General features: G+C 42.2%; 1 protein-coding gene across 6 annotated transcripts in view; it reads left to right on the top strand.

Moving 5' to 3' along the window:
- Positions 1-17,881, top strand: part of MTUS1 (microtubule associated scaffold protein 1) — a 126,824-nt gene that overhangs the window by 74,727 nt on the left and 34,216 nt on the right. Inside the window, exon 2 of one of the 6 annotated variants that reach the window (XM_063335418.1) lies at positions 795-914. The exons of 4 other annotated variants lie outside the window; for them this stretch is intronic. In XM_063335418.1, coding sequence (XP_063191488.1) covers positions 795-914 — 120 coding nt within the window. Of the gene's footprint in view, positions 1-794; positions 915-16,728; positions 17,234-17,881 lie in introns of those variants that run through there. One more of the 6 variants, XM_063335417.1, reaches the window with a different exon arrangement.

The raw sequence follows: 17,881 nt of genomic DNA, 5'->3' as shown, positions 1-17,881 counted from the left end.
TTAATTGGATTAAAATGACATGTGGCTTTTTTCCAAGGTCACATAAGCAATGAGAAATAGAATCTACTTGGGACTGTATCAACAAATAAGGGGGGGAGCAATTCCAAAAAGGAATTTCAGGGTCCACGCAGGAATGTGAACATGTATGAGTCTTATGTAAGCGCCATTCAGTGCCAGTTTGGGGGTAGATTGCACTTCTAATAAGCATTATTGTGGATTTCATCCTTTGCTCCCTTTCATAACAGCATAGACTGACTACCTTGTATGGCTGTAGAGCATCCTTGAGATGCTGATAGTGATTGTTGAAATGTAGAGTTTTACAGGAGCGTGGAGCGCAGGTCAAGCTGGATTCTTGTGTTACCGTGTCCCGGCTGCCGGTCTGCGGTGCTGCATCTCGGTGAAGTTAGGATGGGAGCACTGCTGGGAGGAAGAGGATGGAACTCGCTCTTGGGTTTTCATTCTGACTTGAGGATCTTTTGCAGCAGCCTGTCGCCGTTTCCTCCCAGTATGTAGGATGGCTGGACGTACAGTTGTTTCCACTGGTGTTACGTTAGTCTAGATTAGTTTTTGAATTTACAGTGAAATGGATCCCTGAGCTGGAGTGTGTTGGCACTGCTTACGTCTTGTTCATGTGGAGGTGTCAAAGTAACTGGAGTAGTTCAAATATCTTGCAGCATAAGCACACAGCCCGTTCAGGGAAAAACAAATAAAATTGGAATTTTTTTTTTCTAGAAACGGAATAAATCCAGAGGAAAATTGCTGTAAAATTTAAAGTGCTTTTTAATGTCATACAGCTCGTTGCCTTGTGTCTGACTTCCATCGCTGTGTGCTCTACACTGCTTCGAGATCATCATATCCAGAAGTTTCTTCTCCCTTTAAAAGCGGGCAGACATTGAAGCATCATTTTTTCTCAGGTACTGGTGGTACACCTGCACTGTTAGCTGTATCTAATGTGTGTCCTCTTCAGCAAACAAAACCACTAAAACGCTTCAGGAAATACTTTATTTACCCATCCTGTGGCTCGTAAAACTTATTTGTAGCAAGTAACTGCAACAAAAATCTCAGCGCTTCAGAACTGCATAAACATGATGGATATGAGTTAAATATGAAGCAGTGTCTTTCGGTGATGAAATATAACATTTGCTTCCTTTATCAAAGCATTAAAGATTTTTACCAAAGAGTGACTAAAGTGCTCTTAGGCTCTTCACGCATCAGTGGTGTGACAGAGTAAATCATCATCTCTCTATGAGTCTGTGTAAACTGCCAGAGAAAGACATTCTTGTATGAATGATTCAAAATAGTCATTTTGAGTTACTTATGTTGTCTCTTGCATAAAGATAAAATTCTAGCCAAGGAACTAGTTTTGCAAATGGAGGTCAAAGCTCTTGTGCCTTTTGTTCAGAGTGTTTCAAGGATTGTATACTGAACTGTACTGTTGCTTTTGTGGTAAACTGTTTTGTCTCAAAATGTCTTCATCCAGCCCTTCTTGCTGTTCTTCCTCTTTCTTTTCTGCCTCTAAGCAAACAGTACTCAGTGCTCTTATCTCTCTGGTGACTTCTGTTGCTTACTACACCTAGTTACTCTTTTATTACCTTGGGAATAAGAGGTGTCTCAGAGGACAAGCAGTAGCCGATGTCAACCTTCAGCAATACCAATTTTAAAAATGTCCTTTTTGCCTTGGTAGCAACAAGCAAATGTCACAGACCTGTTTATTTGAGCAGATGACATCCTTTTCCAATGCTATTTCTTCCCTAAATCCTGTGTCAGATCACATTGGGAACTACAAAATGACTTCTGCGCATCGCAAAGCAGTGCTCTTCTGAAATTCTGAAAGCCTCAGGTGTCATGAGTTGCTTAACTGTTTACATGCCTTTTTTTTTCCCCCCCAAAGAATAGCTAAAGTACTGATTAATATCTGATGCTACAGTTTAATATAGAACTGTAGAAAGACACCCAACACGTTCAACCCTACTAACTATTCTATATCTGAAAGTCTGCTGGAGAGATTTGATACAAGATGAGTATGTTAAATATTTGTGTCACCTACCAAGGAAAAATATAGTTCAGAAGTAAAGCCAGCTTATCTCTTCCGAGCTGAAGTTGAATAGCTGGAAAGCATTCGTCATGAGGGGTTTTGGATTTAATCATGTTCCTGTTGAAGTCAGTGAGACTCTTTGCCTCCTGGCTTAATCTAGTCAAGACTGGCTACTAAATGACCTGCCCGATCTGCTTGATTTCAGTCTTAATAGGTCAAAGCTTCAGTAGGTGTGTAGGTCATAGCTAAATGGAGGTTCTTATTTTCAGGTGGTAGGGCTCTGTGTTTTGGAGTTTGTAAGTATAGATGGTACTCTATACAAGTCTCATCCAACCGGTGCATTTACAATAGGTATAAAATGAAGGTAACTCTAGGCCTTTTCAAAGGAAACCTGGAGAGCAGAAAGGAGCTGCTAAAAAAAAAAATAAATGAAAAATTAAAAAAACAATCCCCCTAGAACCCCACCAAAAAAATCACAAACCAACAAAAACCACACCAAAGTCAAACCAATAACTTATATGTGATGTTAACACTTAAACTGTGCGTGAAAATGAATGTAAATGAGGAGCTTTGCTCAAAAAAAAAAAATCTTTGGAGAAAGAACCGGAGTGCTGTGAACAGCAGCAGATGTGTGGCAGCTTTTGCATTCTGGCTCTGCTGTACTGAATGATGTTGGATTTTGTTATTCCTTCACTTAAAGGGATTAATTATATGCGAAGGATGCCTCAAGTATTTGTCAACATGAAATAAGTAGAATTGCTTCTTCAAGCTCAACTTCATAGAACGCTTAATTGGAGACTAAACATCAAAGACTTAGAAAATTCTCTCTTCTAATATTGTTTCATATTCGAAGTGTGCGTTTGTTCCCCCTTGGTACGTCTCATAGGTGAAAAGGGCCTGGCTGCAGCTCCCACTGCTGTGAAGTAGGTTGGGGTTTGGAAGTGACAGGCAGTTACAATTGCACATAAAAACCAGAATAGCTTTTAAATTACTTCGGGGGATTTCCAGTGCGGTAAAACTGGACTTAAACCTTTAAAAGCTGTCTCTACCAGTTTTGCAGCTTGTGCAAATGAATCTGTTTCCATAGCAGAAATGGCTTGCAGCATTCAGACAAATAAAGCCTTACTACCTATTCAGTCCTTTTAATTTGAACTTTCTAAGGCATAAAGCAGTAGCTTCTTTGAGGAAAAATAATACCATGAAATTTCAGAGCTAGAATGCAATGTATTGAGTATTTGCAGCCAATTGGCTGACTGTTTTGTGTTACTCCTTCTTTGTTGGCACGGAAATCTCTGATGTGGGAGGGGAGTGAAAGGCAGAAAAAGTTTCTGGCATCTTCAATTAATTAAACATAATTATATGTGAAGTGCTGTGGAGGCAGTACTGGATAGATTGGAACCACACTTACCACTCTCATTGCAACCAATGGCAAGATATAACAATTTCTGATTATAGATTGGCTGTTAATTTAGTGTCATGTAATGAAGCAATGTCTCCACTGCTTTTATTATTTTAAAAAATTCTAATCTCAGAGTGGCATGTTGCATAGGAAGAACCTAGGTCCAAAGTTGATAGATGTGATGCCTTTGGGAGAAGTGCTGGTGTTTCAGACAGCTCTTGACTGTTTCACCAAGTACTGTACCAAAAACTAACTTATTTGGAAAACTGTTTGCAAGCAGACCCCATCTCTCTTGGCTTGTCTTCCCCCAGAACAAAATGCAGCGAAGGCTGCATTGGTCAAGCTGGCTGACTTCACCTGTACCTCTGTTTGGTCTTCTCTAGATGTTTCTACTCTCTCTGGTCCAATGTGGTGTTGTCAGAAAGATTTGATTGAATTAAATCTTATTTTTAAGGGGAGGTTAAGCAATTATTTTTACCATGATAATATGGTAAATTAGTGCTGCAGAATTATTAATTATTGATTTAGATTACAGTTAGTGCTATCACCAGCACTTTTTTGACCATGTCCACCAGCAGTGCTCTTCCCCATTAAATTAATGGGAGTATTGTTTCAGACCTTCATCCTACAGGGAGAAGAAAATTGCATTTGATCTGAAAAAAATGAATGCATCAGCAGTATAACTTACATGTTTAAATCTTCTTTAAAAAAAAAAAAAGTCTTGTTCAATTTAGCTGTCCATGTACTCAAATGTAGAGATAACCCACCTTAAATAACCTGGCTTGTATCTGGCTGAGATACTTCTTTACAGTTGCTATTTATGAACCTTCTGTTGGTATCATCTTTACTGATCTCTGCTGGTTGTAGCAAGGGTGCTAATAACCCTGGGTCCTGTCTTCAGCTCCTGGTTAAGTTTAATTTTGCTACTTCTTGTCATGGTAGCATGCTGCTTATTCATTTAGAATGAGTAAAGGTTCTTCCTCAAGATGCTCGTGTGAACAGTTTGTATGTGATGTTATGGAAATACTTTGAGTTAGGCAGGAAACAGGACAGCTGGGAACATCTGCGGTGAAATTCTTTTCATGAAAGCTCATCCTTTTCTTAAAGAGAACTAGCAATCCTTCAGTAGAAAAGTCAGGGAAGTGTTACAAATAATACTCATTAATGACTTCTTTAGTGCTGTTTTTAAACTCTCAAGATATTTTGGTGGCCTTTATTTTATCTGTGTGTGAATATTGCTAATATCAGAAGCACTGAAATCATTAAAAATTTTATGTTTATACTGATTACAAGAATAGACTCTGAGCTTTTTTGAAGATTTGAAGTAGTAAAACAGGAATACTGGGAATGCTTTCAGCAGAACGAGTGAGCTTATTTATAGAGCTGTCTGCAAATTATTATACTCTGAATAAAACAGAAGGCTAGAAAACTTTGCTTTTCTTAGCCATAAACATGGGCCACTTGTTGTATAACCAATATAAAATCAAGGCTCACTTCTTTCCACAAGTATTACTGTACAAACTACCACCTGCTTATCAAATTGGGATTTTTTTGCCACTTAAAAAAAAAAAAGTCCTAATACAAACCAGTTGCAGGTTTAACCCTATTAAACATGTATTGCTGTGCCTCAGGAGGGACCTCTCAGCTAGGAGTTAGGGTCAGGGAAGAGGAGATGCATGTGTAATGTGCAGTGAATAGTTTTCTTGCTGTGTTTGTTGGTGGCATGAGTAGAGGTGTTGGCAGTTAGAAATCTTGTGTGGGGGTTAACCTTACATATGGGTTTTGGTCTTTGCGGTAAGTTATAGGTATCCCCCAGTGAACACTGCAGTTACCTGAGGTATCAGCTCCTCAAGAAAGTTTCTGTAGTCTTCTTTCCCTGTCTCCCTGCCCACCACCCAATGAAGCAGAAAATGTAAGTCTTTCACCTTCATAGCTCCTTGTCAGCTTAAGCAGAAGAGCCTTGGGGGAACATTAAATGCAAAGATGCAATGAATGTTTTAAACCTCCTCCCCAGGAACCGCTTGGACTCCAGAGGAGGCACGGGAAGCGATCCCTCCCTGAGGGGAGCGCTGGTGCCTGCCGGGCAGCCTTTGCAAAGCCATCTTTAGTTGTGCAGTTCGGTTAGGAGTTGTTGGGAAGAGAAAGCCCCTGACTTCCAGGGGTGGTCAGCAAGCAGCGGAAGGATTGTGCCCCTCTCAAAGGGGCATCTCCTGGCTGATAGAAGTGCTGGGTGCTGCCCTGTTCTGTTTTGTTTTCAGCGTGGCAAGATGTTTCCACAGGGGCTCCGTTGGGTTGCGCTCAGGCTGTTCCTCAAACAATGGTGTGCAATGTTCTAGGCATGTCCCTGGGGAGGCATCTTTGCTGCTTAATAACAGGAAAACGGTTTAACATAACAGGAAATACACAAATAGGTCCTTAACTATGACATGGTGCCTGCCAGGAACTGTGTAAGTCCATTTGGTGTGTCTTTTGAGCAGGGGATGTTCCAGCAGCACCTAGAGCTGGTATGGAGCACTTGAGATGGATGTTTTCTGTCTTCCGCATGCACTGAAGCATGGAAGATTGAGTTCACATGGATGATTTTCACCAGCAGCAACTGAAGTGGTTCTATTACGATGCCATTTTACTCTATTGACCAGCAAATTGTGTTTCACAGCTAGGGTAGCTTTAAAGTACCGTTTCAAGGTTAATTTTAGACACATGTTCAACTATGCTGATATTCCTTAAAACATGGTATGCTGCTGCCTCCTAAAATACACTTTCTTAAAGTTGTGAGCTTATCTCTAATTTTGGTGGCTGCTTAAATTTTCCTTCATTCTGCAGAGACTTTACTTCACGTTAACTGTATTCATATGTGTAATCAAAAGAATGAATAGCACAGGTGCTTAAACTGTAAACTGGAATAGTTTTATATATATATATAAATATATATATGTAAAAGTAACTTGCACTGTGTGAACCAACCCAATGTCAGTGGATATGCACAAATACCATTTCTAGTGCCTTAGAAAAACAGTACTGGTGTAGAGTAACTCAGAGTCTTAACCAAGCTCTATGAAACAGTTGTAGAAATAAATAATCCTCTAGTTACATGTAGAAAAAGTTTAACCCAACTTTCTTACGTGATCTTCTAGGCATGCCAGGGCAGTCCTCTGCAAATAGGGTAAACGTGTGCCTCTGCTCTCTTGTGTGGAAATGATGCTACGGATTAATGCTTTTCGCAAAGTAACTACTTGGTTATTTTTTTTGTCATATAGAATATATAGAATGTGTTGGGTTGGAAGGGACCTTTAAAGGTCATCTAGTCCAACCCCCTGCAGTGAGCAGGGACATTTGCAACTAGATCAGGTTGCTCAGAGCCTCATCCAGCCTGGCCTTGAATGTCTCCAGGGATGGGGCCTCCACCGCCTCTCTGGGCAACCTGTGCCGATGCTACATTGGCATTTCCTACATAGCTCCTAAGAGCTCTGGAACTGATTCTTGAAGGGATGTGGGAAGTCAAACAGTTACTGTAAACTTTGCTCTTCTCAGTTCATTTCCAACCTGTAAGCTTAATCACACCTATATCATCACTGGTTATTCTTTTTTTTTTTTTTTTTAAAGCCATGGGCAAAATTCATCTCCTAGCTTGGTCTCTGAATTGTTCTGTACTCTATTTTATAGTCAGAAATTTGTGACTTCTCTAAAAAATTAGTATGTGTGTACCAAAAGGAGAATTTGGGTGTTAGCTATTTATTTTGTAACTTGAAATTACAAATTACATAGGTTTTATGAGGAAAACGTTAGAATTGAACTTTATAGTGATCTTTTGGTAGGTAAAGTGTGATTCTTATAGATAAGTTAGCACTGATTATAGTGCTTCCTACATGCTTAGAAGTGCTATCACCTCGCTTTTTAAAGAACATCATCAGTGAATTTGAGTCTAATCTGTATTTATTTGTCTTTAAATGGATGTAGAGTTTTGTAAACATGGGAAGCTGTTGCTGGATACATTCAGAAATAGTTTTGACACAAAGACAATAATACAAAATATAACCAAGGCTGTGGAGGCTCTTTAAGTTCCCACTGCCTGTCCTACTTTTTCTTCCATAATATCCTTTGGGCAGCACTTCAGTGCCATGCTGAAGTCCAGTGACATTTGTTGCAGTCATGTAACATCAGCTCATACTAGTATGATTGAATAAATAGCTTCTGAGTTTGAACTAAAAAGCCACTCCATCCTCTCCATCCAAGAGAGCCGCGGATACTGCACAAGCGATGATGTTGCATATTAATGTGCTGGTCTTGTGGTCAAAATGTATTTTACAGGTCTCTTGTACACTTGTTTTCAAGGAAAGATTATGGTTCCTTGCAAATTACTGAGCCTTACATAGACTCTTACTCTGAAAGACTACTTTGAGTGGCTCAAGTAAACTAGAGAGAAATATCAAATTCTTGAATGTGACATTAAGCTGAGCTAGTAAATATTCTGGCAGTTAACTGATTGCGTGTTGGTTGTGAAGGAGGAATTGCTACATTGAATTAGGGGTAGGCACAATTGATGAAATGAAGTTCAGTGTTTCAGGTAAAGTTCCAAATTAGTTCTGGGTTGGGTTATGGGAGGGGTTTTTTTGCCTTTATTGCAACAAAGTGGACCTCCATATTATATTAGCAGAAAGTTACTTTCAAATTTAAAATCTTAATTCTCTATGCTACAAGAATCCTGTTTAGATTTGTTTGGAGTTCTTCCTGCAATTAGCTGTTAAAACCTAGGGATGTTGGAGCCAGATTTGATATCTAGATCTAGAATAAATTTGTGATGCAAAAAATTAAGTATGTGGAGGTAAGAAGGGATCAGAGTTTGCGCTGGGGAAGCAATTAATGGGATCTGGGAAGGGCTTGCAGATGGTATGAACTAACTGTAGTGGGATTCCCTGTCCCAGTTGACTCTGGGTCCTGACTTTGTAGTGAAAAGCTGCAGAATGAAGGGCAAAGCTATGCTATGTCCTGTACTTGTGATGAAGCAGTAGAGGGCACCAGACAACAAGGAGCAACTTCTTGCGCAGGAGGTGGAAGTAAGAGCAGGGAGGAGTAAGGAACATCGGTCCTCAACATAGAATCATAGAATCACAGAATTGCCTAGGCTGGAAGGGACCTTTCAGATCATCGAGTCCAACCATCAACCTGCGGTTGGTTCTTTGGGCAGGTGTGTGTTTCGGGGATGACAAGGCACAGCTGGAACTATAAGAAGGTATGCATGGAAAAAAGAGGACTGCTTCAGATGTCTGTCTGGCTACTTAGAGCAATACGTGAACTAAAACTTATTTAAATGTAAACCCTTTATGTAAACAAAATTGCTAACTTCCAATATAGCAACTCTTTTTCTTGAAAAACTAGAGAATTCAAAGATATAAAGTTGCCTGTGGTGTATGGGATGAACTAATGTAGCAAAATTAAAATGTCTAAACCAAGGGTAACAGATTGAGGTATGGCTCACAAACTTGGCCCGTATTGGCCAAAGCATCATCATACCATAACACATCATCATGCAATTACTCTCCATCCTGTTGTCATCTGCGTCCTTAAAAATGGATCACTCACTGAGGTGTGTTTTTTTTTTTATTAAGGTGGATAAAGAGGTCCTTCATTAGTGTACGTACAGCCAATCCTTTTCGTATCAAAACATCCATGCTCTAGGCTTTGCATTATTAATATATATATTAATATATAATACAATCAACTAGTTCTACCATCTTCCCCCTCCTTTTCCCTTCAGACAGTGGTATGTAGCGCTGTATGGTTAACTAGCATGTGTCAGGCTTTGTCCTAGTTCAGAACAAGCCAAGAAATTAAGGATCAATATTGCTCTTAGTTATTTAGAAAATAACCAGAACAGCCCTGACCCACTGGGAGTCTAGCTGGTGCATATTAGAGTCATCTTCTGTAAATTGCATAGCATTTCAAATTTGTTTTAGTTTGCAGTCATCTCTGAATGTATGGTGGGCTTACCTACGTTTTTATCTCTGTAGTTGATGTGTACTGGCTAGATGAGAAACTAATTCAATTCTAGATGCTACAGTTCCATTAAACTGGACGAAATATATTGTGAATGCAATATTAAGGCAGAAGTGTATTGTATATTAAGTGTAATTGTATATTAAGTGTTCAAAACTCGACTGGTGCTTCTGCGAGGTAGGCCTGTGGTACGTAAGGTAAAAAGTGTCATGGGCACAATGCTGAGGTTTCAGAGTATTAGTCAGGCTTCCATGCGTACTATGCATTTAACAGGCAGACATCTGTCTGATACATTAATTATGCACTTAATGTTTAAGTCTGGGACTCCTTTAAGTCCTCTGTAAAACGTGACTTGTAAAGATTATCCCTTCCAATCTTCTAATCTGCTAGAAAATGTGGACGTTGCTGTTTTGAAGTGTTTTTTAAATTCATTCCTGCCCTCGTCATTGACTTTGTCAGTGCAGCACTACTGGGGCTGATAAAATGTGTGGCCATTTGACATCATCTCACCCAATACTAACTTTGTCATCATCAAGACTGGGGAAAAAAAGAGCTACTGGTGAAATGACAAAGAAACGTGTAACACTAAGACAGTGTAGGGCACAGTTCAAGAGAGTCTTGATCACGGGGCTTTCCTTGAAAACTTGCTCTTTAAAAAATGCACAGGCTGGTTGAACAGCGATGACGTGAGTTGAGCTAACGCTTGTCTTTGTGCTTTTATTTTGGAAGCCACCAGCAATTTGGAAGGTAATGCATTTTTTTCAGATGCATTAGATCATAGTCTAACTCCTTGCAATGCTTCAGTATAAGGTTAATGTAGGTTTTAAAACGTAAATTGCATCCAAGTTAATCACTTGGATGAAGGTGAGTTTTGGGTTGAGAAATACTGAGGTCTTTATGGATGGTTAATTTTAATAGGCTTGTACACACAGGGAACCTGCTTCAAAGGCTGTTGTGTGGGTAAGTTTATTGGGGTAGGAACTGGAAAGATGATGTACTGAGGCTTATCAAGGAGCCTTGGTGCAATGTCACACTTGCATTGTTGGTATTTTGCTAGCCTTGGATTCATAGTGGCCTCCAGCGCCTCCTGATTGCAGGGAGAGCGCTCTCCCTCATGAGAAGGTGGTAGGCCATGCTCATAACCCAACAGAAAAGGTCCAGACCATCACACTGCAGGGTGGAGGGCTTGCTACTTGCTGTGGGTTATCACCTCTGAGCCTGGCAGAGTATGAAGGTGTGTCAGATTAACTGTCAAGGAGTAGGCTGGCATCCCTGGAGGTGTTCAAGGCCAGGCTGGATGGGGCTTTCAGCAACCTGTTCTAGTGGGAGGTGTCTCTACCCATGGCAGGGGGGTCAAAACCAGATGATCTTTAAGGTCCCTTACAACTCCAACCATTCTATGACTCTGTCTTCAGAAGAACTCTTGTGCAGAAGTAGTTAAGGACTGTTTGGGGTTGCTAAGCCTTTTGTGGAGATAGTGCAAAAGCTTGTTTATAAAGGTGTGTGGTTGGAAAGCTGGCCTTGTTTGCTGTCTCTTGGTTTTTTCACAGTTGCCTGTATTTGCATGTTTCCTCTTTCACCCCTGTTTCTGTGTAAAGTATGCTGTAACGAAAGGGTGCCCTTGTTCGTGGTCTGTTTGTTGTGCCAACAAGCAGGAAGCTAACTAAGAGCTGCATGTGGTGTATTATAGTTTCTAGGGAACAGCTTTAGGCTGCAGGGCTCTGGTGTGGTCCGTAAGCATTTGGTTTCTTACCTAATAGCCAGCGTTGTAACGGACAGGGAAGCGTTTGACATGCTAATAGGCTCTGCTTCAGAAGAGACTTGCTCCAGCAGCGTGAAACCCTGTGTGGCCGGTGCTGCAAGATATGTGTGTGTTAAGCATGCGATTAAAACATTAAACAGGCATAGAGCTCTTTGAAGTACGTAAGTACATCTGAGATTTCCCTTTCCTTTTTGCTGTCATGTGTACAAAGAGAAAATCCAGTTCCATGGCTAGAAGTGAGGAATGAAAAGGAATGTACTTAAAATACTGTACTGAGGCTAGAAGTCAGTGCTCTAATACTGTAAGTCAATGGATGAGTTGGCATGAGAGGACAGACACAGGCTTCAGAAGCAGTACGTCAGACTGAGTGCCTGGAATAATATGTGATGATTCTGCACTCCACCTCCAGGCTGTACCAGCATTTAAGGAAAAATACGCTGAAAAATGTTTGTACCCCTGCAAAAAAAGGCAGAAGGATTTCTGCTCTGTATGTTTTAATCCTGCTGAGTCAGTTTAAGCATCTAGGTCAGATTTTACCTGCCTGCAGTTAAATTTTGCTCAGTTCCTGCAGCTTTTTTAACCTTTGACAGATGTAATAAGTTGATATTCCTGAACATGGGCTAGTGGCTGACCCTAATGAAGGGAAACTCAAGAGGTTATGTGGGACCTGTTAGAGTGGATCCAGAGGAGATCATGAAGATGATGAGAGGTCTGGAGCGCCTCTCCTATGAGGACAGGCTGAGAGAGTTGGGGTTGTTCAGCCTGGAGAAGAGAAGGCTCCGGGGAGACCTTATAATGGCCTTCTGGTACCTAAGCAGGGCTACAGGAAAGATGGGGACAAACTTTGTAGCAGGGCCTGTTGTGATAGGACAAGGGGTAACAGCTTTAAATTAAAAGAGGGAAGATTTAGACTAGCTATAAGGACGAAATTTTTTTCACCGAGGCTGGTGAAACTCTGGCCTAGGTTGCCCAGAGTGGTAGATGCCCCATCCCTGCAAACATTCAAGGCCAGGTTGGATGGGGCTCTGAGAAACCTGATCTAGTCGAAGATGTCCCTGCTCACCACAGGAGCGTTGGAGTAGATAACCTTTAAGGCCCCTTCCAACCCAAACTGTTCTGTTCTAAGAGTAAAGGAATTGGGAGAGCTGTGGTTCTGCTCTGGATAACATTTAGTTGTTTTGGGCTTCAGGCTGCATTGATGCGGGGAGGAGATGCAAGACGAGAAGTGCTGTTTCGCTTCCCCCAGCTTCTTGAGGCAAAACCATCTGAATAAGTAGCTAGAAGAGTTTCTGAGATATGGCAGCATCTTCAGAATTTCAGCTGGGCAAATTATTCAGGCACAGCTCTGAAAAATGAAGTCGCTTTCCTGTGGACTGGGACTGGCTCATGACTGACGTGCTTAGCGCACGTTGGGCAAGTTGGGGCTGTCTGCACCGGCTTAGACAGGCCTGAGGCAGAGGTTAGGAACAGAACATCACTTCTTCAGGAGTCTGTGTTTGTACAGTCACCAGCCTGGACTCCAAACGGCACAGCAGGTGTGTGTGTTCGCCACTTGCCAAGCTGCATGCAGGTGAAAATTACGGTTGACCAAGCTGTGGAGAGGCTGGGGGGTTTGGAAAGCTTCCATCCAAGTCTAGCCTGTCAAGCCCTCCGCAGACACCGTTAATTTAGTTTTGTGACTGCTCTCCCTGTATATTTGTCTGAAACTGCTTCCTGGGTTTATAGCCCAGAGCAGGAGTTCTGAAAGAATTTAGCGTGGTAATTTACAGACAGCCAGGTCTTCACAAAGATAATGTATGTACTGCTGCACATTAAACCCAATGGCGTCCTTATTTGTATGGATGTTCTTAAGTCTCCCTCTCTGAAGTGCCATAGCTTGTCACGAGGCAACCCTTAAAATCAAATCCGTGAGATCAAATGGTTGATCGGTCTTTCTGTTGCATTGCTCAAATAGCTTGTACGCATTGTGTTGGGGGGGAAGCATGGTGGCAGAATTGTAGAGATTATTATTTTTTTTTTGAGGCTTGAGAACTACCTGTGTAAAGATTAACATACAAGGTGAAGTTATGTACTCACTTGGGGGCTGGTTCAGATGTGAGACCGAGATTTGATAGTTCCTGAAGGGAAAAATCCCAGAATCAGACCCGTGGGTCATGCAGTACTGCATCGCTGGGACTAACACGCTCACGGGAGGAAAAGATAAAGCATCTAGAGTGGAGGTCAGCAGTGTAGCTCTGCGTTCTTCAGAAATAATAAAAACAGGTAGACCTTCAAGTTTACTTTAGTGTTTATCAGTGTACTCAGAGAAACTTGATCCAGCTCAAAACTCCACTGAACAGTCAGCTAGAAATACTTTGTGAATGTTAATATTGTACAGGATACATGTTTTGTAATGCTTTCCATAACTCGGTTTAGCATGTGTTGTGGGATATGTTGGCAGCATTTCCTTACCTTTATTTCAGTATTCTAATTGTAACTTGGCTGATTTCATAAATACCTACCTTGCAAGGATATATTCTTGTCCAAGTGTTCCCTTCTATTATATGTAGCATGTACTCTGTTCTGTAGCCCTCTCTAGTCCTTACTCCCTTTTTTCATTTTTAACACGGTCTTTCTCATTAGCTCTCAAACTCTTTGCCAGCCTCATGCCAAGAAGTCCAAGGGTGGGATTTTTTTATTCCTGTTTTGGGTTTTTTTGCAGTGGGGGTGTGAGTTCAGTTACAAATTATAATTAGGTATAAACCAGACTTTTTGAAAAAGGGAAAAGTCAATATATAGAAGTAACTAGATGCTTCCTCTTTCACATTTGGGAAGTGAAAATATCTGGTTGCCGTTTTAAGTCTGACCCCAGTCCTAGTTGTACAAACTGGTCAGCTGTATAGAACGTGAAACCACCCTGAAGGTCAAAGGGATGGATTTTTTGTATGATTCACTGTAAGCTTTGTGTAAACTCTTTTGTTTCATGTTTCAAATGCACTGTATTACCTAACACTGTAAAATATAACTGTTACTGTGGTTTGGCGAGTTTCTGTGTTAACTTCAAAACTATGCATGGTGCTTTTCTGAGACAGGTTGTAAAATTCAAAGTACCAGCAACCTCTGTAGACTTTGTTTGCTTTGTAGTATCTACTCACAAATTTAACTTTAGATAAGTTTTTGAAGAGTGTCTTCCAGATTGGAGGGAAGCAAAGGAAACCTGCCTGGAGCCTACCTGAAGAAGGTGATCTTTACAAATCACCAGAATGTCCTTAGTGATCAGACCTCTTAGTTTGAGTGAGGAATGTACCGAACACATCGATTACATTTTTGGATGGAATTAATGTTTCCATATAGAGCAAGAGACTGGTTTCCATGGAGAACTTTTCTTCACAGTGTACTGTATTATAAGAGAGAGCTCTTGGCAATTGAGGTGTGTGCACACATGTGTAGAACGGAGGCTGCAGCCTTTGGGCTCTCAGGAAGAGTTAGGTCTTGGGTGGTTACGTGGGAGAACCTGGTGAATACCCTCCCTCCTACACAGACAGACCCATTCTCTACCTGTATCAACCTGAACCAGTGGAAATCAGTTCTGCTGAATTTGCTGCCAGGAAATGTCTGACAAGGTCTTTGCAAGTGCTTCACCTCCGTTCATGAGATTTTTGAGAACCACTAAGGTATGGTGAAGTTTAGGACGATGTGGTACACTGCTGAGCTGAATTACCGCAGGTGTTGGTCTAGGGGTGCAGAAATATTGCTCATGCTCACACCTGGCTCTCTTCACCTACTGAAATCTTTTGTCAAAGGCGTTACCTGGACTCAGACTTCCAATTGTGTTTCTGCAGCCTGTTTTGTGTACTGGTCCTTAGTGGTGACTGTATGTGACTCATAATGCTCAGAAGCTGTCAGGATAGCTGTCCAGCTAGAAACGGGGCAAGGGGCTGACGGGGGTAGAAATTACACGTGCAGCCTGTAGGTGCTGGGGAAATCCCATCAGAAAGCCTGTGTCTGGCCTTGGAAAAAAGCTCCACCATTGTGTCCAGCAGGGGCTGTGATACCGCTGCAGTAGCAGGACAGTTGGGGGATACCTGCAAGCGTGAGGTGCTCTGTGAGGAGGATGTGTCTCTGATACCTTCCTGGTCCCACGAGTATGCCCGGACTAGCGTAGGAGGTGAACTGGAACAGTGAGCAGTAAACTTCCATTGCGAGCAGGACTCCCCACATTGCAGATACTGTCTCTTTGGCCGGTAGCAGTGTGGTGAGATGGAAACGCTGTGTCTGTGCATGCATGGACTATCAGCATTTTCTGTAACACTTTCCAGCCCAAAACGGTGCTGATGAATGGGGGTTACTGTGGTTTTGGATGGATAGCATAGGTCCTCTGTTTTGGGGTTTCTGTGGGATCATCATTGCCTCCACAACCATCTTGGAGTCATGACAGGACCAAAGGTGTGGTGCAAAAGCTCACCTGAGCTCCATCTTGTGTGTTGCTCTGAGTCCCAGGTGTTGTGCTGAATTCCAGCTCACCTCTTTGAAGGCAGAGACTGGCGCCTTCTGCAGACCAAGATCTACATCGTGTTGGTCACTTTTTTTCCCAAACTGAATCTGACGACTGGGTAATTAAATCTCTGTGTAACAAAACAGCTAACAGCCTGGTGTCATTAATCTACTTGTTTCTACATGGGGCTTAGACCTGTGATGAGTTCTCCTCTTAAAAGTAAGAAGCCTCAGCTTTTACAGAGAAAAGTTAACACTCAGACCTGGTATCTAAAAGGCTTAGCCTCCTTAACCTGCCAAAAATATCTCATTAGTCAGTTTTCCCGTATTACTCTGGTAACTGCTTATTGTTTGTGGACCAGAGGGGCTTCCTCAGGATCTGGGTTTGTCCAAAGATTGTGCAGAGGGCATTGCTAGCCGTGGGAATGAGGAGGGCGTTCAGAGGGAGTGGGCCAGTGTCCAAGGTGCTCACCCGTATACTCCTGAACCCTCGCCGCAAACATCGGCAGAAGGATGGGTGCATAATCACCTTGTTGAACAACGAAGCGCTGTTGAAGTGTTTGGCTTTCAGCTCCTGCAGGCAGTTCGGGCTCCTTTCGAGCCTTTGTGTTGGGAAGGAAGGGCCGCCGTGTTCCTGCGGTGCTTGGCTGCCTTGCAACAAACCTGGCTGCTGATGCCCGGGCATACTTTGATTGATGCACAGATCAAGTGACTGCTGGGAGTGGCTTTGGGGGTGACGTCCCACGTACAGTGATGTCAGCAAAAGATTTTAAAAAATTCAGGTGTGGCATAATCTGCCAATTAAACTGATTAGTGCTCTGGCTGAGCCCTGAGAAGGAGCTCTGGCTCTCGTGCCCTGCTTATTGAAGTATTTTATTTAGTGCCTTTATCTCACCCTGCATGAGACTTTTACCTGGTACCTTCACAGCAGCACAGGGTAGCTTGAGGTGGGATACCATACCGAGGGCTATGTGCTGGCTCTCTTGCTATCCAGGGAAATCTGCTACCTGCTGACAAATATCCCGGACTGCTTGGAAGCTGTGAGACGGGAAGAGGTGCTGCGATTCCCGTGGGATCGGGATGGAGTGCCTCGCTGCTCTGTTGGCAGAAGTCAAAGCGAGCCAGGAGGCCATGGAGGCTGGACAGAAGGAGCTAAAGCATGATGTGGAAACATCTCAAAAGGAAATCAGAAGGGTTTTAGCACTGCAGAGGAGCCAGCAGCAGGTGAAAGAAGATCTCAAAGCGGAGGTGAAGTCCAGTCACTTGGATATAAGGACTGTGCTTGAGGAAATCCAGCGAGTAAGAGAAGAAATGGAAGCCCGATTAAATACTCAGGCTGATCTGGTCTTACTGATCAAAGAAGTGAGCACCAATTTAACCTGTGTAGACAAAGCTTTCCAGAAAATGGAGGAGAGGCATAGAGTTTTTACCAGCCTGCATCTTCCTACAAGAGAAAATGTTGAGCAAGGCTTTTTCTTTGAAAAATGCTTACGCAAGACACACACGGGTTTTGAGAAACCTGTGGAAGCTAACAGTTTGGATGAGGAATGTGAAAAGAAGGTGCTTAGGGGTAAGAGAATGGTGGCTGCAAAAGTGTGGGGAGAGAAGTGAGGTTGTGCCTACTTGTGCTTGTCAAGTAGTTTGTCTAAGCTATTTGGAATGCTTTCGAGAAATGTAATTTTTTAAGAAACCGAATCTCTTGCTTAAAGAAAATAATTTCTGGCCAGTGTAGACATTACTACACAGACCTTCCTACTATGTGACAAGTAAAGGAAGGCTTTGGTTTGGCTCTGCAAACCAAAAAGTGGGTGATAGATGTTTCCTCTGGTAACCCTGCAACAGTGGACAAGCTAGGGAGGCTCAGGAAAGCAGCGGCACCAGGCACATTCCGAGATAGCCAGCCAAGTACAACGTTAAATTCTAGGTGACATCCCAGTGCTTAAATGTAGCTTTACGGAACACACCCTGCTGTACAGATAGTTGTGTATTTCTTGCTTTTGAACACCTATTATCTAGAGAAGCTGTGTATGGGAAATGGTTTGTTTTGTGGAAAAGCTTGGGATGGGTCCAATATTCTCCCCAAAGAACTGGAGTCGGCTGCTGCCATCCGTGTAGTGGCTGTAGACGGAGTGGGAGGATTTTTGGACCTTTTCCGAGGTCATGGGCTATTCTTTTTGCCAGCGAGATATTGAATCTTCTGTGAATGATTCAGTGATCA

The sequence above is a fragment of the Chroicocephalus ridibundus genome, chromosome 5 (genome assembly GCF_963924245.1).
Source record: "Chroicocephalus ridibundus chromosome 5, bChrRid1.1, whole genome shotgun sequence".
NCBI lineage: Eukaryota > Metazoa > Chordata > Aves > Charadriiformes > Laridae > Chroicocephalus > Chroicocephalus ridibundus.
The sequence above is the reverse complement of the archived record's forward strand: the minus strand, read 5'-3'. Positions and strand labels throughout refer to the sequence as shown.